Source organism: Delphinus delphis, chromosome 14, assembly GCF_949987515.2.
Source record: "Delphinus delphis chromosome 14, mDelDel1.2, whole genome shotgun sequence".
NCBI lineage: Eukaryota > Metazoa > Chordata > Mammalia > Artiodactyla > Delphinidae > Delphinus > Delphinus delphis.
In genome coordinates, this window is record NC_082696.1 from 65,630,645 (window position 1) to 65,653,860 (window position 23,216).

At 36.1% G+C, this 23,216-nt stretch overlaps 1 protein-coding gene across 2 annotated transcripts in view; it reads left to right on the forward strand.

The window, feature by feature from the left end:
• MAP3K7 (mitogen-activated protein kinase kinase kinase 7) overlaps nt 1-23,216 on the forward strand; it is a 70,264-nt gene that overhangs the window by 39,418 nt on the left and 7,630 nt on the right. Inside the window, exons 12-14 of one of the 2 annotated variants that reach the window (XM_060030224.1) lie at nt 1,390-1,470; nt 12,085-12,149; nt 19,725-19,830. In XM_060030224.1, the coding sequence (XP_059886207.1) occupies nt 1,390-1,470; nt 12,085-12,149; nt 19,725-19,830 (252 nt within the window). The remainder of the gene's footprint in view (nt 1-1,389; nt 1,471-12,084; nt 12,150-19,724; nt 19,831-23,216) is intronic. The other variant, XM_060030225.1, reaches the window with a different exon arrangement.

The following is a 23,216-nucleotide window of genomic DNA, read 5'->3' on the forward strand; positions in this document are numbered from 1 at the left end:
CCCTATTGTGTGGCTTTCATCCTGAAGGTTACTTTGTACTCCATAATGGCTATTACAGTTCTAATCATCACATCCACAGTCCTGGCATCAAGAAGCAAGAATTAGGGGAAGGGCTCATGCCCAGGCTTTTTTAAGGAGCATTCCCAGAAGTCCCTCCTAACAACTCCCACATAGATGTCATTGGCCATAGTGATAGGGTCAGATGGGAAGGAAGAGCCCTGTGCCTCCATGGGAAGGAAGGATCTGCAATCTTTTATCTAGGAGCATTGCTGTCCTGAGTAAAGTTGGGGTTCTGTTGCGCTGGTGACCAGGAGTCTCTGCCACACAGATGGGTCTTTAGAAACGATCAAGTTGAATGGAGGTCACCAGCCACTGTCAAGCTTTCCTGGCCTCCATGAGTCACAAGCGTTTCTGTGTGGAGTCGGGGTGTCGCAGCGTAGTGTCCAATGAACAGTGTACACAGGAACACATGCTTACACTTCGGCAGCCTTTTTCATTTCAGGAATATCATTCAAGTTAGACCTGCCAAATAGTGGTTGCTACCCTAAAACAGGAAATGCTCTGTAATGTAATAACAGTAATTTTATATCTGCTTGTGTCAATTTTTTAGTCAGGTACTGGTTTATAAGTATTCTTTACAGAAGTGTTATTTCACTAGATTAAAGATAACCACACATTTGAATTACCCTGTCCTTTCTCTGCCTAAATGTAAAACAGATGGTTGAACATCCGTTGGTGAACTGTCTTACTTTGAAAGGTTCATATTTTCCAGCCTTTCAATACTTTTCAAGTTTAGCAGGAATACACCCTAAACTTTGGAAACTACAATAAATATTCAGTTTACCACAAGTATGTTTAAATATTTACAATTATAAAAGCATAAACATTTCATACTTTGATTCAGTAATTATCATTTAATCACTGAATTTTACTTTATAGCACACTTCAAGAAACACCTAATTGGACATATATTCCTGTGTTTGTTCATTTAAAACAAATATGGCAGCTTATCTCTTTTTAACCCTTCTTTTCCTTCCCAGTTTCATCCTAGACCCCCCCATTGTACTTCAGTGGTTTCACTTAGGTAGATTATTTCTATGAACATGTTTGAAATCTAGCTTTCTCATTACCCTGCAGCTTTGTTTGTCTTGGCCCTATTTTTTTTTTCCTGCTAATTAAAGCCAATATGTGAAACATCTTGTATTGGTAGTTGTTTGCTCCTTAATCACGCCTTTTCTAAGCATGGATGAAAAGTTAGATAGTTCTGCATGCCATTCTGCATGAAGTGTTATTAACATAACTATTTGAAAAGTATTCTGTTTTTGTTCATCGTTTTCTATTACTATTTGTAGTTGTTTGCATGTATACTGTATATATGTGTTTTTGCAGCCTTTTCCAAGCCTAAACGGGGCCACCGTAAAACTGCTTCATTTGGCAACATTCTGGATGTCCCTGAGATCGTCATATCAGGTATCATAGACCACCTGAGTCGGTCTAATAGCTGTGGAACTGGAATAATGATCCCTGGTACTTAAAAAATGCTTCTTGCTCCAATTTGATAGAACGTGATAATAGATACCTTGCATGCAGTCATTAGGGAGACAGATTAAAAACTGTATACGTTTATCTACACTGAAGTGGGCTTGGCAGGAAACCTCACATCTCCAAAACTGAGGATAAAATAGAAGGTAAAGTGAACGTTTTCACGGAAGGGAGAATACCAGTCCAGAATTCTGCCAAGTTCCTCTCATCTTTTAAGTGAGCAGAAGAGCTGAACCCAGACCTTTTTTGCACCCAGGAGAAAGAGGAAAAAATCCTTTAAAAATATTTGTTGTCCTTCGCTCCTTTCCTTCCTTCGTTACTACTTTGGGGCTCCCTCTAGGCATTCTATCCCAGCCTCTTTCTGTTGGGAACAAGTGAACTATGAAGTTGAGAAAAGAGTTGCTAAATACCGTTTTGCCTTAACCTAGAAAACAGAAATGAAGTAAAACTAAATGAGATTTGCTGTTTTGTTTGGTATCCTGCCAAAGAATTACGGTCAGTTCTGATTCCTGTGTATTATCAGGAGAATCTTCTTGCAGATTACGTGTTTTTATACCCAGCTCACACACGGTACCTCCATGTCTCATATTGGCAAATTGCTTTTATTTCTTATGGTGATCATTTCACAGATGCATCTAAATCACCATTTTCAATAGAAACTTAAATGGCATATGTGACCTTCAGTATTGGTTAATATATGTTATCAAAATCATCATTTATTTACCCTTCTGCTTTAAATTTTCCTCCACCTCTTCCCCTGAAATTTTGACAGGGAAATATAGTTTTCCCCACACAATCATGGGCGTAATTAGGTGAATGCTCCAGCACACTGTCCTTTGCCTGGGATTGTGCTTTTAGCATAGTATTGGATTATATCTGAATGCCTAGTAGTTCTTTTCTCCTCCAGTAAACTGAAACATGAGGATAGAGACCATGCCTTTGTGATTAATTATTGATGGCACCAGCAGTATCTGGCTCAGTGCCTCACACATAGTGTTTAGTAAATATGTGCCTATTATATAAATGAACAAACCATTATTGAGCTCCAGCAGCCAGGAACTATGATACATGTAAAATTTGTATATAACAGATATGTGTAAAATATAAGTTATACAATTCTTAGGGGCCATTTTGTCTATACCTAACCATTTTATTTCTAGAGTAATTCACTTTTATTCTAGTTATCAAAGTGGTTTACTTTACAACATTTTCACTGTTGCCATTCAGAGAATACCGTTAACCCTTTCTTCACATAGTAATTTTATTTATTGAGTCATGAGCTGCTTTCAAAATTAGCAAAGTACTTAGGATCATTTTACCTCTACACTGAAAGGTCCCAAGTTTAAGGGAATAATATTCTGACCGAAGAAGTGGTAACATTTAAACATACATACTGCTGAGCTGTGATTATCTTAAACGTTTGAGGGAATCAGGAAAATTGAGGCAGATGGCACAATAATCTTAATCCGGTCTTATGGGTAAGCATTAAGAACAGATACACCCACACATAGTGGGTGAAATAGCCAATGGCGTACAAGATAACAAGGGAGAAAGAAGAGGAGAAAGAATAGTAGTCTCAGTGGTTCTCCTCCAGGGTGCATTTGCTCCCCAGGGGACATTTGGCAACATCTGGAAACATTTTTGAGTGTCAGAACTAATAGATGCTACTGGCATATGGTGGACAGAAGCCAGGGATGCTGCTACACGCTCTGCAATGTCCCAGGTAGCTTCCCACAGCCAAGAATTATCCAGCCGGAGGTGTCAGCAGTGCCAAGGTTGAGAAACCCTGGTTAGATGTGCTGTGTGGCCTATAAAGTAGTTCAAAGCACATCATCTTAATTACCTTCGTAAGTCTTATAACTAGGTTATCAGATAAAATTATAGCCATTTTACAGATGAAAATCTTAGATCTGATGATGTTGAATGGTTTTCCCAGAGTCACACAGCCAGGATCCCATCCTAGATCTTCTGATGCCAAATTACATCCATGTTCTCTTGTTTTGTTTGAGTCAGAGAAGTTAGAATAATTCTGCCTTGCACTTCATTAGGGTTTGTATTAAATTTAAGTGAGCTCTTCAGCCAGGAGACGCTTTTTTATGACATTGGATACTTACGGAGTCAGAAAAGCTTAATTCTGCTCTTAATTGCCAGAGTAACAATGCTGTTCAAATGGAAATATCATTCGGTAATACATTTTATTAAATATTCTTGTTGGGTTTTTTCCCAGATATTCAAACATTAACCTAATCAGTTTCACTTCCTTTAATAAAATGATGCAAGCACTGGAATTGAAACAATTGGACATAAAAGCTAAACATTAATTTGTTCTTAGGTTATATTTTTAAATTAAACATAAAGATATAACCCATGCTTTGGGAATATCTCAGATGTCTTACATGGCGATTTTAATTGTAAAGGAGGATGAAATTTAATTCCCCCAATTTTTTAATACCTTCTAGAATTTTTTTCCTCAAGGTTGGTTTCCCTACAAGCCCTGTGATTATATTACCAGATACTTCTTGATATATCCAAACTGGCATTAATTAGCATTGGATCCCATTTGTAAGCATTTTTTTAAATATAGCTATACTTTTTATCTTATCTGTTTTGGATAAGTAGTTTCAATAATATTTTCCTTTGGCCAAGTGCAGTATACTGTCTAATGTACCTCTTGGAATAAACGGCCTCTTTTTAATAGGAGTGCTCATTTAAGCATCACATAAATTTTTATGTGTATTTATTGGCAGTGTACAAATGTATCTTTTCTGAAGTGTTTGTTGTTTCTTGCATTTTTTAAAACCTTACCAAGTCTTAAAAGTTTTTAAATACACACTGTTACTCTAAAGATTTTTTTTAATATATCTTTATAATGACTAAAATGCCTAACCTAGTCATAGGGTCAGCAAATTTAAATCTTGTGTTTTGCTTGCTTTTCAACACTATTATATACTCTGTCACCAACAAATGAGGAAGAACAAGCAACTTACAGCTAACACCAATATTCATCAATTTAACAGTCTCTCAGGTCGTGCAGAAATGGACCTTTAATACCTCAGGACTTGCTATGGATCAGACTACACAATATTTTGTACCCCTTCTACCTTGACCGTGGCTCTAAAGAGGTATTGGCAAACTTTGGTATGGATAACCCTTCTTTCCACTTTCCCCTGCCCACAGAGAGTGGCTATTGATCGATCTGGCTTCTTTTTACCAAGCAAGACATATTATTAAGAGCAAATTACCAATAGAGTATGACATTTTGCTAACTCTTCATTTGTGAAGGAGATCCTGCCCAATAATGGTGTGCTACCTAAGCAAAGTTAATGTAAATGTAGAAGTCTCTTGCCCAGAATTTAAACCATTTGATCTATAGTTTTCTAATGCATTTGTTTATTGAACATTATAAGACTTCCAGGAAAGGAAATAGGCTTTCTTAAATGTTTTCCATTAAAACTTGGAGTTTTAAAAGCATAATCCTTTCTCCTTTTCAACCAGTACATTTTAATTTGTATTACTTTTATTTGAAGAAAAGAGAATGGGTGGCATATTATTGGATTGCTTTAAATGTTTCTATTTTTTTGTCCTTTAAGACTTTAATAAGATCATGGATTTTTGTTTATTCAGCTCTTTTTACTTGGATTTTAGAATGCTTTGACCAAAGAGCATTACGTACTCTCTCATGTACTGTTCTTAAGGATTTGATAAAGAAGATTGAATATGCAAATGTTTTGAGTCAATCTTGTTAATATATATAAAATATTTTTGCCCAGGTCCCTGAATTTAATTGATATTTCTTGTTTATAATATTCTTGAAGCTGAAAAGAAACTTTACGAATCCTTATGATTTCAGCTGCATTTAGATCTCTTAACTGAGAAAATTTTAATGACTATTCATTCACTTTTAATTTCAGTCAGGTACATTTAGCTCTATTGTATATTGGGTATTTTCCAAAAGTAAGTGTTAATATATAGTTAAGTAGAATAAGTAGAATATGGAAAAGGCCAAACATAATATTTAACAGAAAGTAAATGGGTAGTTAGCTTTCTAATACCTATGTGTTGTTTCCCTCCTTCAGAAGTTTCAAATATCTTAGGTAATTTAAGTGGGGGGGCCAGGGGTGGAGGGGAGTGGTGAGGACCTTGCAGAATGCTGGGCAGCTGGAGGCCGAGATGCTGTGCAGAGACACCTGGGCACCACTTTGCTTTTTCCATCAGGACGAAAATATAACCTTCTAATACTATATTTGGTTCAAGAACCAGTAGGTACTCTTTGTAAACATTCCTATAACTGTATGTACGTAAATTATTAGTGCAATTCTTCCCCTTTTTAAATAGTGCAGCGCCAATATGAAGAGACCATGAGATAGAAAGAACTGAGCTTTTCTAGATCTTCAAGTTCCTACCTTGCACACAGTGTCATTAACAGCTGTAAACCTTTATTTAGGGACACTGAGGCCCAAGGAGAGCTCTACTGAGATATACTATACCTGCTTCTGCCAAGGGTAGCCACTGCACCTTCAGCAGAATTCTATATTTGTGACTAATTAAATAGGGAAGTGCATCTAACCTAACAGTGAATATTTAGGTAGTCTCTTTGCACCATATTGTGGTCTACCAAGATCACTTTTTTTTATTTAAATAATTGAACTCTAACCTAATAAAGTAGGTTTATTAGAAAACAAAACTCATCGATAATAATTGCTTTCCTTTAGTAGGGGGGAAATAACCCCCACCCTAAAGGAGGCTTTATTCTAAAAAACCGCCAGGTACTTCCCTGGCAGTCCAGTGGTTAAGACTTGGCCTTCCAATGCAGGGGGTGCAGGTTCAATCTCTGGTCGGGGAGCTAAGATCCCACATGCCTCGCAGCCAAAAAACCAAAACATAAAAAAAAAAAAACAGAGCAGTATTGTAACAAATTCAATAAAGACTTTAAAAATGGTCCACATCAAAAACATGTTTTAAAAAAAAAGAAAACAGCCAGAATTGTTAAAACTAGTAAAGGAATATGAAACTTGTGCCAACTTTAATATATATGTATATTTTTTAAACATCTTTATTGGAGTATAATTGCTTTACAATGTTGTGTTAGTTTCTGGTTTATAACAAAGTGAATCAGCTATATGTATACTTATACCCTCATATCCCCTCCCTCTTGTGACTCACTTTTTCCCAGCTTACCCTTCCCCCTCCCCGTGTCCTCAAGTCCATTCTCTATGTCCACGTCTTTATTCCTGTCCTGCCCCTAGGTTCCTCAGAGTCTCTTTTTTATTTTCAGATTTCATATATATGTGTTAGCATACAGTATTTGTTTTTCTCTTTCTGACTTACTTCACTCTTTATGACAGACTCTAGGTCCATCCACCTCACTACAAATAACTCAATTTCGTTTCTTTTTATGGCTGAGTAATATTCCATTGTATATATGTGCCACATCTTCTTTATTCATTCATCTGTTGATGGACACTTAGGGTGCTTCCATGTCCTGGCTATTGAAAATAGAGCTGCAACGAACACTGTGATACATGACTCTTTTTGAATTATGGTTTTCTCAGGGTATTTGCCAGTAGTGGGATTTTTGGGTCATATGGTAGTTCTATTTTTAGTTTTTTAAGGAACCTCTATACTGTTCTCCATGGTGGCTGTATCAATTTACATTCCCACCAACAATGCAAGAGGGTTCCCTTCTCTCCACACCCTCTCCAGCATTTATTGTTTGTAGATTTTTTGATGATGGCCATTTTGACCAGTGTGAGATGACACCTAATTGTAGTTTTGATTTGCATTTCTCTAATGATTAGTGATGTTGAGCATCCTTTCATGTGTTCATTGGTAGTCTGTATGTCTTCTTTGGAGAAATGTCTGTTTAGGTCTTCTGCCCATTTTTGGATTGGGTTGTTTGTTTTTTTGATATTGAGCTGCATGAGCTGCTTATACATTTTGGAGATTAATCCTTTGTCACTTGCTTTGTTTGCAAGTATTTTCTCCCATTCTGAGGGTTGTCTTTTTGTCTTATTTATGTTTCCTTTGCTGCGCAAAAGCTTTTAAGTTTCATTAGGTCCCATTTGTTTATTTCTGTTTTTATTTCCATTTCTCAAGGAGCTGGGTCAAAAAGGATCTTGCTGTGATTTATGTCAAAGAGTGTACCTCCTATGTTTTCCTCTAAGAGTTTTATAGTGTCTGGCCTTACATTTAGGTCTTTAATCCATTTTGAGTTTATTTTTGTGTATGGTGTTAGGAAGTGTTCTAATTTCATTCTTTTACATGTAGCTGTCCAGCTTTCCCAGCACCACGTATTGAAGAGACTGTCTTTTCTCCATTGTGTATTCTTGCCTCCTTTATCAAAAGTAAGGTGACCATATGTGTGTGGGTTTATCTCTGGGCTTTCTATCCTGTTCCATTGATCTGTATTTCTGTTTTTGTGCCAGTACTATACTGTATTGATTACTGTGGCTTTGTAGTATAGTCTGAAGTCCGGGAGCCTGATTCCTCCAGCTCCATTTTTCTTTCTCAACATTGCTTTGGCTGTTCGGGGTCTTTTGTGTTTCCATACAAATTGTGAAATTTTTTGTTCTAGTTCTGTGAAAAATGCCATTGGTAGTTTGATAGGGATTGCCTTGAATCTGTAGCTTGCTTTGGGTAGTATAGTCATTTTCACAATGTTGATTCTTCCAATCTAAGAACATGGTATATCTCTCCATCTGTTTGTATCATCTTTAATTTCTTTCATCAGTGTCTTATAGTTTTCTCCATACAGGTCTTTTGTCTCCTTAGGTAGGTTTATTCCTAGGTATTTTATTCTTTTTGTTGCAGTGGTAAATGGGAGTGTTTCCTTAATTTCTTTTTCAGATTTTTCATCATTAGTGTATAGGAATGCAGGAGATTTCTGTGCGTTACTTTTGTATCCTGCTACTTTACCAAATTCATTGATTAGCTCTGGTAGTTTTCTGGTAGCATCTTTAAGATTCTCTATGTATAGTATCATGTCATCTGCAGACAGTGACAGTTTTACTTCTTTTATTTCTTTTTGTTCTCTGATTGCTGTGGCTAAAACTTCCAAAACTATATTGAATAATAAGTGGTGAGAGTGGGCAACCTTGTCTTGTTCCTGATCTTAGTGGAAACGGTTTCAGTTTTTCACCATTGAGAACGATGTTGGCTCTGGGTTTGTCATATATGACCTTTATTATGTTGAGGTAGTTTCCCTCTGTGCTTATTTTCTGGAGAGATTCTATCATAAATGGGTATTGAATTTTGTCGAAAGGTTTTTCTGCATCTATTGAGACTGTTATGTGGTTTTTATCCTTCAATTTGTTAATATGGTGTGTCACACTGATTTGCGTATATTGAAGAATCCTTGCATTCCTGGGATAAATCCCACTTGATCGTGGCGTATGATCATTTTAATGTGCTGTTGGATTCTGTTTGCTAGTATTTTGTTGAGGATTTTTGCATCTATGTTCATCGGCGATATTGGCCTGTAGTGTTTTTTGTGACATCTTTGTCTGGTTTTGGTATCAGGGTGATGGTGGCCTCACAATGAATTTGGGAGTGTTCCTCTCTCTGCCATATTTTGGAAGAGTTTGAGAAGGATAGGTGTTAGCTCTTCTCTAAATGTTTGATAGAATTCGCCTGTGAAGCCATCTGGTCCTGGGCTTTTGTTTGTTGGAAGATTTTTTCTCACAGTTTCAATTTCAGTGCTTGTGATTGGTCTGTTTATATTTTCTATTTCTTCTCGTTTCAGTCTCGGAAGGTTGTGCTTTTCTGAGAATTTGTCCATTTCTTCCAGGTTGTCCATTTTATTGGCATAGAGTTGCTTGTAGTAATCGCTCATGATCCTTTGTATTTCTGCAGTGTCAGTTAACATATATTTTTAAATTACATATTCAGTTTACCATGAAGCAGTAGTATAATCCTGCAGTGTACAGTGCTGTGTGAATTTTTTAAATCTTGTGTATTTTACACATAAGGATAGTGTCCCATAATTTTTAATATTCAAAACTTATGAATATCAGAATTTCCAATATTTTATTTAAGAGATGTCTCCAGGAAAATGTGTTGATTTTTACATGAAGAGAGTCTTCAGGAAGTTGGAACATAGAAAAATGTAAGTAGTTAAGGTAAGGAAACTGATAAGAAAAACCTCAAGAATTACTCTCTGGGACCCAATCCAGCAGTCTCTGGAGGAACTCTATAATGATGACTTTCAAATACCAGCTCAGGAAATCAGTTGTACTTAAAAAGAGCAGCTTTTTGAAGAGATGGATTTTGTCTTAGTGTGGTAGAAATGATCGACCTATCAGCTGCCATTCCAGCCACCCTGTTGGGTGGGGGAGGGGCTTAGGGATATAGTCTATTCCTTTTGTTGCTCTTACTTAGAAAAGTTATTCTTAAAAATATCATTTGTTCCCTACCCGAAGTCGTGAAAGTTCCAGAATTCGTTACAGAATAAAATACTTAGGACATCATTTACAGGTTTCATATTCCTTGATTAAGCATCTGTTAACATCATATTGTCCCTCATTTCTACTTCTTTTTTCCTTTATACTGCCATGTGTAATATAGTTATGCACATATCAAAGAACCCTGAAAAAGTATAAAGTTAGTGAGTTTCTGAATTAGTGTTTAGTTACCAAAAAATTCAAAATCAGTCTAAATTTACTGAGCACACACCCAGTAATTTTCATTTGCGATAATAGGAGCTTGATGTTTTTTACATTCATATTTCTAAATTATGACTTAAAACTTAATATTGGAGCAACAAGTATTTGTTGATTGCAGTCCTTTTTTGCTTTGTCTGAACTGTTTGCCAGATGGTTTCTGCCATGGTTATGCTAATGAAAGTGCATTACCTAGTATTGCTTGCTTTGACTCATAATGTAGCTTGAAGATTTCTCATTCTAAGGCATTTGTTAACTATCAGCTCTCCTTTACCCTACTTAAAAGATTTTATTCCCCTTTCCGCCTTCCCTCACCTAGATTGGAGCTTGTTTTTGTTGTTATTGCAATGGTGATGTACTGATTTTTAGACACTGTGCTGGGTGGTTCCCCAGATTCACAAATGTTGCTAATCTGAAAAGAGAATTCCAGACACTTTTACAAGCCTGTCTCATCTAAGCTAATTTTAGAATGATTGTGTAGAATGAAATGTGCCTGAAATTGCTTATTAGTCATGGTGGTAGGGATCCATTTTGTCCTCTGGAAACTGGGATAATTAAAAGTTTTCACAGAAATATCTTAATGTGCCTGATTCAGTAAATGTGCAATTTATTGTTATGTCAAATTTAATTGAAAGTTGGAGCTTGGAATAAAATGAAACTCGAAATAAATTTGAGTTAAGATTATGCAAAGAATTCTAAAACATAGCTTTAAATAGAAAAGAGTTATACTTTCAAGGTGGCTGTAAATTTGAGTTATTCTGTTCACTACATGCATTATTGCATTAAACATTATTCTTCTGTTGTAAGGTCCTTTTAGTTTATGTAAAAAATAATAGGGTCATCTTGATTAAGATGCTAAATATATTGCTGATTGGTTTAAATAAGGTACTGAAGGTTATGGAAATACAAAATTTTAAGAATGAATTCTGTCTTCTAATCAGGCCACAATAGAGTACGAGATCTGAGTGCTGCCCACTAGTTGAGAAATTACATAATACAGCTTTCAGAGTCAAAAGAATTTTGACTTTTTTGTCAGCTGTTACTTACAATATTTTGGTGTTTCCTTTTAGATAGCTGATCTCTCATCTTAGAAGATACTGTATAAACAGCCCTATTCCCAAGTAAAAGTGCTGAGTGAAGCTGTTGTTTAATTCATTCCATTTTACTGAAGACTTACATGTGTAGAGTTCTTTCATAAACTGATTTTTAATTAAATTATTTTTAGCATAGAAGTTCCTGAAGCAGGATTAACACACTAGCCCATTTCAACAAGCTGTGTATTTGGGAATGGAATGAGAGTCATTCATCTCCACTAGGAAATTAAGAGTTGTTGTTCACAAATAATAAATTACTAGATTCTGACAAAGACTAATGGGATTAGGTAAGTGTGACTCAGTGTAATAAATGCAAGCCTAAGCATCCTTTCAGGCCCTGAATCAAACCAGGTACTGCTATTGGTTAAAGTCAGTCATGGCTTACAACCTGCTAGCTGTCTTGCTGTAGAAACTGTAACGTAAGGCCCTTGAAATAGATGCCGTCATCAGCCCCAGCCCCCAAGCATTCATCTGTTTAAACACATGACAGAAGATGGTAGAAGAGAATTCAGCAGCTCTTCGTGTAGTAGGAGTGGTTATTGTATCAGGACATACTTTGTTGTAGGCCAGCAACTTTTGAGTTAAAATACTATAGCTGTTTCTCTTCCTCTCCTTACATCTTTCTTTCACTCTTTTTTTTTTTTTTTTAGGCAATAAACTCACTTATTTTTCTCACAAATATTTTGTGTAGATCCAAGGAGCAACAGATTCCAACTTTCTCCTGTAGCAGTTAAACCCTTATTGTCTCTTCAAGTAGATTTCAGTATTTTACTTCTTTTATTTTTTAAAAGGGAACGGGCAGCCAAGACGTAGATCCATCCAAGACTTGACTGTTACTGGAACAGAACCTGGTCAGGTAAGATTTAATATTTGAATTCTCTGTCTTTGAAGAATAGTAATGGGCAGAAATCAAGAATTAACTATAATATATATATATATATATATATATATATATATATATATATATATATACTCTGCAAAATTAGTTTTATGAGTTGACCTAAAATTATGATAGAGAAATTCATTATCACCGGAACTTAAATACTTAAGGGAAAAACAGTATAGATGCCATTATTGATTTAACCTGAAGGAAAATTTGTGAAAATATGTTGATTAATTCAATAGTGCTCTATGTATGTTATATGGTTTTTATATATGCTTTAATAAGGAAGTATTCAATTTTGTAATTTAACAATTTGTCATTAACATTGTCCTCTAAAATGAATCATTAGTATTATCTCCTTTTTACTAATGAGGGGAATAAATATTTCCCCAAAAGATGTCACTCCTCTGGGATCACAGGCACTGACATACGTGGCAGACTTTTAACATCTTTTAATTTGTCATATCCCCTAGATTTATATTTTTGTGAAACATCTTTAGGACAGTATTTACTAAGCAGATGGATAAACTCTAGAAAGTCTTCTATCCCAGTTGTTCAGGTTTTTATTCTTCATCTTTATATTTCTGGATATTCTTCTAAATGCCCCTTACCTCTTTGTAGATGACCCAGACAGTGCTGCAATTTAAGCCATTTCTGACAAGTGCAGAGTTTTAACCAACCAAGTATATAAAAGTAGCAGTCATTGCTTTTTCTGTTACTCAGGTCAATAGACTTAACATATATAATTTATATCACATTCTTAAAGTGAATTGAAAACTAATTATGAGGTTTTGTTGTTGCTTTCAGTTTTGCTGAAATAAATTTTAAGACTATAGCATGCATCTGAAGTAATAAAAATACCACATTATGGTCCATATTCATGAAAAATTATAGGATTATATGTTATAAATAATGTGATTTAATTTCTGGTAAAATGTATCAGTACTTTTCATCTAAAAGGTGTTTTATTATTTCATTTTTATAACATACTTGAAATTTTAGAGATTCTTTGTAGTCATTAATAAATATTTGAAAACCTTTTCTAGCCATCAGCTAACTTAACTAACAAAACCACTTGAGATATTTAAATGATAGATAGCCTTGATCTTCATTTATATCTGGAAATATTTTTATTTCTCGCAATACCCATACACATACTCAAATACATATATACACACATACGTACATATAATATATATACATAATACATATTAATTTATTATATACTTTATGATATTAAGTGACCTTAAATCTTGGTTTTATTTATTTAATAGCAGCTTTTTCAGTATATCTGCTTTCATGAGATCCCAGAACTTTTGAATGAAGTTTCCCACTTTCTCCCACTCAAATACTTAAAGTATTAACCAGGGCATTCAGTAACAGATAGCTTGACATCTGGTATTTGCTGTGATTCCTTAGAGGCTTGATGAGCTCAGTCTTTTTAATGCTATTTACTATTGCCATTGACATTCCAGTTATGAGAAACTCTGGCCAAGTATTCTCCCTTTGACTAGGAATGAGAGACTTGCTCTAAGACAGTTCAGGAGCATCTGCCAGTGCCAGTGCTCTTCTCTGTATTCTATATTAAAGGCATTGCTGTATTTCTGGACTCACCTCACCATACCAAGCCTTAACTTATTTCCTCACAAACTCCATATTACTTGAGACGTCGATCATTACCATTTTCATCTATGAAACACTGGAACTGAGGCCGACTTTGATTGTGGGACAGTCACCTGCATGAGTTGTCATGGACTACTCCAAGAGATTCAGAGTGAGGGGGAGTTTGATATGGTGGTAAAACCTGTTCTAAAACAGGTGCTATGTAGCCATTGTCTAGCCAGTTTTTAAAATTGATCCGCTCTTTCAGAATTACTTAAGTATTACGAACTTGGGGTGAGAATGACAAATGGTAATCCTCATATACTATGAAAACATTTTCCCCTGGAAATGTTATGATAAATGAGCATTAAATCTTTTTAATTACTACTGAAAATAACGTTCATTATTTGAAGAAGAAAAGTATGCACAATCTGGATTTTCAAAATTGAAGGTATAGTTCTTTTTAAAATCTGGCTAAGCAGTGATTAAACAGATGCATAGCAGGGTTTTTTGTTTGTCTTGGCCATGGAAATTGATAAAGAACATAAAAGCATTTGCCCAGTCAGTACAACCATCAGAGGAAAAGAGAGAGCTTACTAATGAAGTTTACTGTCACATCTCATAGGGGAAAGTGATCTGATGAGAGTTTCTACTATGACTCTTGATTCGAGACTGATCTTAATAAAATCACTTAAACTTTTCATCTGTCAACTAAAATTAAATTGGTTGTTTTTATACTGCCATTTCTATTGAGAGGAGGAATAGTGAACGTAGCAAGCTTCTTAATTAAAAGTGGTTGTGTAAGTATTCATGTAAAAGATTGCATCCACACAACATACAACTCACTTTTAAATTAATTGATTAAGGTTTTTAATTAATTCAGGAAGCTCATTAAGCACATGTAATGGATTTGGCCTCCATTTGAGAAGATGCTGAGAAAAAAGCTGCCCTTGATGTCCAGGAACTGATCTGATACTAAAGCCTTGGTGTTGTTAGAAGCTGGACATAAAGAATGTCTCAGAACACCAATAGACAAAGTGACTCTGAGACCATGATAAAATGAGACAAAACAAGACCATTTTGTCTAAGCACAGACAAAAACAAGGTCACTGTGCCACCCACAAAATACAAACATTGCCCTCTCCCAGTGGATATGAGTGACTGATGCTTCTTTACCAGATGCAGCTTTACCCTGACCCTAGACTGCCCTCCCTGTAGAATTGCCATTGCTTGCTGACAGTAGCCAATCTAGAGTGAACGCCTCTTTCTTTGGAGCCTCCTCAGAATCATTCAACAAAAGCCCAGATCCTCTAGTAAGCTCTTTCTAAAACCCTCTTACACCCCAGAGTGCCCCAGGGGGAGCACTTTGCTTTACTGCAGCAAATACTAAACCCAACTAACTCCACGACCGGTGTGTTTGTGGTAGTCTTTGGCCAGGGTGCATTGACAGTACCAAAAAGGCCCAGTCTCCCAGGAGCTTATTTGGGCAGATCAGACTTATGCCCAGATCATCTAGAGAACTTTAACAGTAACAGCTGCCTTTTATTTATTGTGCACCCATTTCGTGCCTTTAATGTATATTATTTAAATCTTAACCCTATAAGTTTGGTACTTTTTATTTGCCCCATTTTGCAGATGGATAAACTGAGGGTTAGAGAAATTTACCTAAGTCTTTACTTCCCTTACACTGGCCAGTAATTGCTATAACCAAGTTTTGAATCCAGATCTGATTCCAAAAACACACAAACTCTATACTCTCTCACTCTGTCTTGCATATAAAACTGAATGCAGTGCAGGGTAAAGTAATCCTAGACCTCTTCAGTTTCAAGTGTTTTGGCTTCAGGTGGTCTACATCATCATTAATCATTTAAATATTGTTTATTGATGATCATTTTTTGTTGTATTATATTGTTGAGCAAGGCTAACCCACCTTGATAATAAATTTCTTTTTTTTTTTTAATTTACTTATTTATTTATTTTTGGCTGCATTGGGTCTTCGTTGCTGCGCGCGGGCTTTCTCAAAGTTGCGGTGAGTGGGCACTACTCTTCGTTGAGGTGCACGGGCTTCTCATTGTGGTGGCTTCTCTTGTTGCAGAGCACCGGCTCTAGGCGCGCGGGCTCAGTAGTTCTGGCTCGTGGACTCTATAGTGCAGGCTTGGTAGTTGTGGCGCGCAGGCTTCAGTAGTTGTGGCGGGCAGGCTCTAGAGTACAGGCTCAGTAGTTGTGGTGTACGGGCTTAGTTGCTCTGCGGCACGTGGGATCTTCCCAGACCAGGGATCGACTCCATGTCCCCTGCATTGGCAGGAGGATTCTTAACCACCGCGCCACCAGGGAAGTCCGATAATAAATTTCTACAGATGACTGCACAGATTTATTTTTTATAATACATCTGGGTGAACCTTTCTGTGTTTCCCTAAAATTATACATTCTCATGTATGCCTGCATACCCGTTCTGGAATTGTATCCGATGTGGATCTGTTTTCAAGATTTCTCTTGGAGAGTGCTGCAGTCAAGGAAAATTTCAGCTGCAAGATGATGTGATGATGATTCTTTAAAGAACCATATGGACTTTAGAATCTACATTTACTGGTCAGATGTGTGGCTTTGGGCAAGTCCTTAATTTCCCTGAGCTTTAGCAACCTTATCTGCCAGTGGGGACCATAACATCCACCCCCCAGGGTTCTTAAAACATGTGAAAGTACCAGACACACAATAGATGCTTAGTACATGCTTATATGCCTGTCCCCCTTAGTGTGCCTCCCAGGGGTCTTACAGCTTATTCTCACTATAATGTATTACTATAGAGAAATAAAACAAAACTAGCGCTTGGAAAGAAGTAAAATCCATTAGTGTTCTATTCCTGCTGTATCATAAGAGAAGCTTCTGTCAGGGATCATGGAAAGTATTTGCTTTAAAGGCCTTATATCACATATCAAAAGCTGTATTATCATACATTGTTGTTATTTATTTAAGGAATATAATTTATCATACTACTTCTTTTGTCCATCCTCATTCTGTACCTCCTTTAGTGTAAATAATTTTCTGTTAAAGCTCTAAATCAGAAGCTTACATAATAGTCTTAAATAATTCCTGGCTCATAGGATACCTTCCTATTGGAGAGTTTAAAGACCATATAAGAAAAATAAGATTCTAAAATTTCCCTTATAATGAACTATGGTGAAGCCAGAATTAGATTGAGCCCGTAATTTTGGATTAGGAAGGATGTTTTTAATATACCCTGTCATGTATAGATTTAATTAATCTGATTATCATAATGAGGAAGTACCCTTGTAAATCCACATTACCTGCTGATACCCATTTCTTTTTAATATTTATGTTGTTCAGATGTACTTCACAGAAATATCATATAAATCTCTGTGTTTTGTGGTTCTATAATTTTAGCAACTAAGATGATTTCTGAGGGTTTTAAATAGCTTTCAAATGTCAGTCTAAATAGTAAGTAACCCTGGTCATAGATTCTTGACTTATGAAAATATTTTCCCAGTCTTTCAAGTGAGACATAAAAAGCAAAGCTTTATCTTTGTAAATAACTTCCAATTCCTCTTTATAAATATAGAGATAAAGTTTTGATCAAAGTCCAATTCTGGTTCATGTCTACTGATGGTAATTTGCCCTGCAGTTTAAATTTGGCTTAGTATTCTTTTGCTGTCTTAAATTGCTGTGTGGCATTTCTGCACTCTCAGAACCACTTTCATAGCCAACCCTTGTGGTAAGTCAAGTATTTCTATATCTCTTAAACTTTTCAGTTTCTTTGAGAATAGAAAAAGTAATTGTAAATGTCTGGAAGGAAAGAGCAACCTAAATGAGTTTTAATAGTTTCAGAGCATTTATGGCCATCAGAATTTTATCAGTAACTTTTTTTTAAATAGCTAATATAAAAATAAGACTTCTTTCCTACTAGGTTGCCAGCAGTTTCATATTTTTTAAAAATTATCAAATATTATCTGTTCTTATCTATGCTTTGTATTTTTTAGGTATTCAAAAAATAAAGTTATGGTTTATTTTTATTTATTTATTTATTTTTGCGGTACGTGGGCCTCTCACTGTTGTGGCCTCTCCCGTTGCGGAGCACAGGCTCCGGACACGCAGGCTCAGCGGCCATGGCTCACGGGCCCAGCTGCTCCGCGGCATGTGGGATCCTCCCGGACCAGGGCATGAACCCGTGTCCCCTGCATCAGCAGGCAGACTCTCAACCACTGCGCCACCAGGGAAGGCCATGGCTTATTTTTAAATATTCTTTATTTTTTTTAAATACAAACATATTAGCGTATTATATTATTCATTGAGATACTCATTCCTTAAAATATAAAGACTTATTTAGTTAATTTATGGTTTTAAATTTAACTCGTAGCCTTTCTTATAGCTTTAAAGAAAGACCAGTTTTGAGACTTGACCTAAAAATATGAGCATTATTTCTTAGTTTTATAGCTTATGGGAAATATGAAGTAGAACAAATGAGTGTGCACATGAGGTACTAAGAGTTTCTTAGAACGAAAGAAATAAAGTAGCAAAGAATTCTCTTAGGAAAGGTTTAAGTTGAAGGAATATGATAATTCATACTAGGTCCAAGTAGGATAATTTGTTTTAATATCACAAATGGGGCTTCCCTGGTGGCACAGTGGTTAAGAATCCGCCTGCCAATGCAGGGGACATGGGTTTGAGCCCTGGTCTGGGAAGATTACACACGCCATGGAGCAACTAAGCCTGTGCACCACAATTACTGAGCCTGCACTCTAGAGCCCACAAGCCACAGCTACTGAGCCCGTGTGCCTAGAGCCCATGCTCAACGACAAGAGAAGCCACAGCAATGAGAAGCCCACGCACCGCAACAAAGCGTAGCCCCCGCTCGCTGCAACTGGAGAAAGCCCATGTGCAGCAACAAAGACCCAATGCAGCCATAAATAAATAAATAAATAAATAAATAACTTTAACAAAACAAAACAAAAGCAGTAGCAAGTAAATTTGTCTGTCTTGGGTAGTAGCTCTGGGTAGAGGGGAGAAAATGTATCCACTGTGAATCAATAAAAACTTTCCCAGCTTGATGGAAGATATAACAAATCCCAACCACAACAAATCCCAAGCAGAAAAAAAAAGAGAAAACCTATATTACTGGGTTAAAACACAGGGTGTACTATAGTCAAATTCTAGAAAACAAAGACAAAGAGAATAGAGTAAAAAAGCAGCCAGAGAGAAAAGATTGTCCACAAAAGAATACCAGTTAGATCCTCCAAAGCAACAAGGAAGACAGAAGAAAGTAGAGTATCTTCAAACTGCTGGAAGAAAACAACTGTCACCCTAGAATTGTTAAGTCAACAAAAATGTGAAGAATGAGGTCAAAGTAACAGTCTCAGGTGAACAAAAACTGAGTTTACCATCCATAGACTCTAACGCTAAGAATTTCTAAAGCGCATATGTTAGGGAGAAGGGGAGTCCTGCTATTGCTTTTGTAGGGTAGGGTTTTTTCCCTAGTTTACTGAGAGTGAAGCCTTTCTTGGGTTTTGGCTTTAAGCAGGGGGTTCGCCAGTCCTACTCACATCCAACAAAGACGTAAGACTTTATGCCTGTTTCTCTGAGTGCAGCAGGCAGTCAGAACAAAAGCTACAGGCCATTGGGGTTCAATTGAAATTCCCAGGGCTAGCAGCTTAAGCACTTGCTAGACTTTATTTCTGGTCTCAGAGCTTTTCCCTTACTTCCTTGCAAGCTTATCAGTTTTTTAAGAGATATTTTATGTGAGTGCATATAAATTTTTTTAACATATGTATATTTATCTAATATTCTTAGAGGATTTATTTGTTTTTTGCAAGTGTTTTGGGACCTCTTCTGATAGAAATGGAAGTCTCTCCTGTGTCTTAGAATGGAAATTATCTCTTGTTATTTTGTTTTCATATCAAAATCACACTTTGTTCCTCCTGTCACTTCTTGCAGGTGAGCAGTAGGTCATCCAGTCCTAGCGTCAGAATGATCACTACCTCAGGACCAACCTCAGAAAAGCCAGCCCGCAGTCATCCATGGACCCCTGATGATTCCACAGGTGACCAGTTTATCCTCATTATAACTATGAAGTTGAATTTATCATGTTTATGTTCATTTAATCATGTCATTTCTCTAATGCTTACAAAGGCAGGCATTATACAGTAGTTTAGATTTCCCTGTTAATAAGATCAGATATTTAGCAATAAGTTTTAAAATGCCTTTTTGAGTGCTAAGACAGAGACTACTACCTTGCCCCATGTGTTTTTTTCCCCCAGATACTAAACATGTATTTTGAAGATGGTTTGTTTGGGGACTTTTTTCAAATAGGAAGATATTCTATTCTTGATATTTCAGTCTGATTGTCCTATTACAATCCATCCTTTTCAGTAATAGTAGTAAATTCTCATCTTTTGATAACTAAAATTAGAATGGTAAAATAATCATCTTCATCTCAGTCTTGTTTTAAAAATACAAGATATTATGTACCTTGGTAAGAAAAACATTTCTGACCGTTGACCTTTTGAATCATTTTTAACTGAGAGGGAGACCTCATTTCAGTTACGTAAATATTCTGTTAAATAGACTTTTAAAAGCCTGGTAAGAGTTATTAAAACTCCCCAACATGAAAAACTAACTGGTCAAAATCAAAATATTAGTATTAAAACCTGCCTGTCTGAAGGTCGTAAGGGAATAGTTTCATTATGGGTAAGCAGGAAATTATGTGCCATAATAGAAATTTTCTTTAGCATTAAGGGGATACCTTGATAAATACACAGCAATATACTTCTATAAAAATTATTTATATGTTACTATGTCAGAGAAGGAAGATGATCTCTTAGATCTTGGAAAATTAAGCAATTTGGGGTTTTATATAAGATCAATTATGTTACTAATTGTGGCAATTAAAAAGTCAGCTTTCTGTCTTTACAAACTAAAATTCTGCTTACAGGTATTTGCAGATACTTGTCATGGTTTAGTCAAGTTCATAATTTAATTTAAAAAATTAACTGGGTGGCTTTTCTCCATGTCATGTAAGATAGAACTATGTTTAGCCTTGGGTGTACTCACTAGTTTTAGTAAGTTTAAATTCATTAGCGGCAAAAACTCCTAAGTTTCACCCTCAGCACAGCGCAGCCTAGGATTATCCAGAACATTCACCACTACTCAGCACGTGTGCAGAATTTACCATGACGTACTTCTCCTCAGAGGTGGGCAGGGAAATGCTCTCGACAGATTTGACCATTAACATTCAGGTAGTGTCAGCTCTTTTTGGTTCCTACATCCTTCGGTGAGGGCATGCTCGCCCAGACATTACAGCATTTGGCAGGTCTCCTCACTTCAGCCTGGACTAATCTAGACACGCCAGTCAAGGTGTGGCAGATAGTGAATTCATGAGGGAAAAATCAAAATTCTCCTAAGTCCCTCTCACTTAACTGCTGCATTTTGTTTCTTTTCTGGGACCTAAAATACCACAAAATAGCAATAGCTAGATATCATACATAGGTCCAGGTTGCAGTATCAACTGAATTTTGACTTTGCCTTGAAATATACTGCAAATGTGTGGTTATCGTTTTTAAATATTTTGAATACAATTTTAGAAGTTGAGAATCTGGTTTAAGTTTATAATTAACGAAGTTCAGCTTTGCACTGTTTCTAAGAAAAATACTGATAATCAAGCTAACAGAATAAATTGTAGGAAAGAGATAGGTAAAACCTTTTTCTTTGAAGGCCCACTGACCCAGAAAAAAATTAGAAGTGCATACATACGTTAAAACAACATAATTAATTCGATTTTTTAACTGAAAAGGGCAGAGGTTTTTGTGCTTTTTCAGAGAAAAAGAGCACAATGATTTAATAATCATAACACATAAGTACTCTTGGGTTTCTACTTAGAATGTATTGGCGATAGAGAAAGATATACATACGCAAGAGCAGCTAGTGAAAGAGATGCCTAGACCCAGTAGAGGGTCCCACCGTGGGCGGGGAACGGTGCACAGGGGGAACATTCACTCAAGAGTTTGTCCTGTGCTTAGTACTTTGCAAAGATAGAAATATAAGACATGCCCCATTGCTTGCATTCTGATTACAGTTACAATACTGACACATTAAAAGTAAATTCATCATGCTGTATAACAAACTACTACACCGAATGTTTTAATAGTTATAAATAAGCATAATCCTGGCATAGTCTGTGACTTTTCTGTAAAATAGTGAGATTAGTCACTATTGTTCTTTAGTCATAAAGCAGAAAGGAGAAGACAGCATTCCACATGAAGGGAGCACATAGAGAATATGAGATAGTTATAAGTATTGTGTTTAAGGGGCTAGAAAAGAGATTCCACCTAACTTAACCAAATCAGTGTGAATCTGGACATTTAAGAAAAGAGGTTAGATTTGATCAACAACTAAAAAACAAACTTTTGTGGCATAGCCTTGCTATCTTGTAACCAGAAACTGAAAGCTAAATTTCAATTTAAGTGAGAAAGTAAAATCTCACGTCTTGGTTTCAGAGAACAGATGAAATTCAATAAAGGACCTTAAGTTTCCCACTCTCAAAGGGCTTTAAAATTGTTTGAGTAGCACAATCCTTGGACTTTTTTTTTCACCCCCAGAATACTGTGAAACACTGATATATTTAATTCTGAAATACATATTGGATATAGGGGACTGATTTAATAGGATATATCAAGTATCAAAGATTTAAGAAAGAGCGATAGGAGTGGAAATATTAAGTTGAAAAACTCTTTCAAGACACTTAATTTTTCCAATAAGGTCAGGGGGAAGTCACTTTTAATCAGTTTAATTTTGTGGAAAGCAGTGTTTGGTGGGAGCATTATTTGAAACTATTGTAAGGGGATGGGGAGAGGTTTCGTCAGAGAAACAAATGTATTTCTTATTTAGCCATTTCAGAAAAACCTTTATGTTATATAATTTTAGGGTAAAGGCTCTCTTAGGCAATCCTCTGTTATTCCTTCTTTAGTGCACTCCAATATTTGATTAACAGTAATTTTTTAATCTGAAATATAAACTTGAGTATTTAAAATTGCCCTCATTTCCCAATTCTTCGTTTAGTATCAATAACAATAATTTTAAAACAATAATAATAACCAGCACCATGTGTTGAGTGCTCACCATAGGCTAGCTAGCACTGCATGGTATTCCTTACATGCATTATCTCATTTGGTCTGATTTAGCTTTGCTTTTGGAGTTATTTGCAAGCACATTCTTAATGGCCTTTTAAAAAAAAACTGAAGCTAGAATATCAGTCAGCAGTAAATTAGGAGGCTACTGAACCGTCAAACTGTCTTAGTTTCCTATTGCATTTGAGGCAGTGCCTTGCTGTCGTCCTGACCTTGCCTGCCTTCATCCGCACCACTCTTTCAAGGAGTCGCTTATAGAAAAAGGGCTGAACAGCTCACTTGCTTAGCTCACTTATTCTCTATT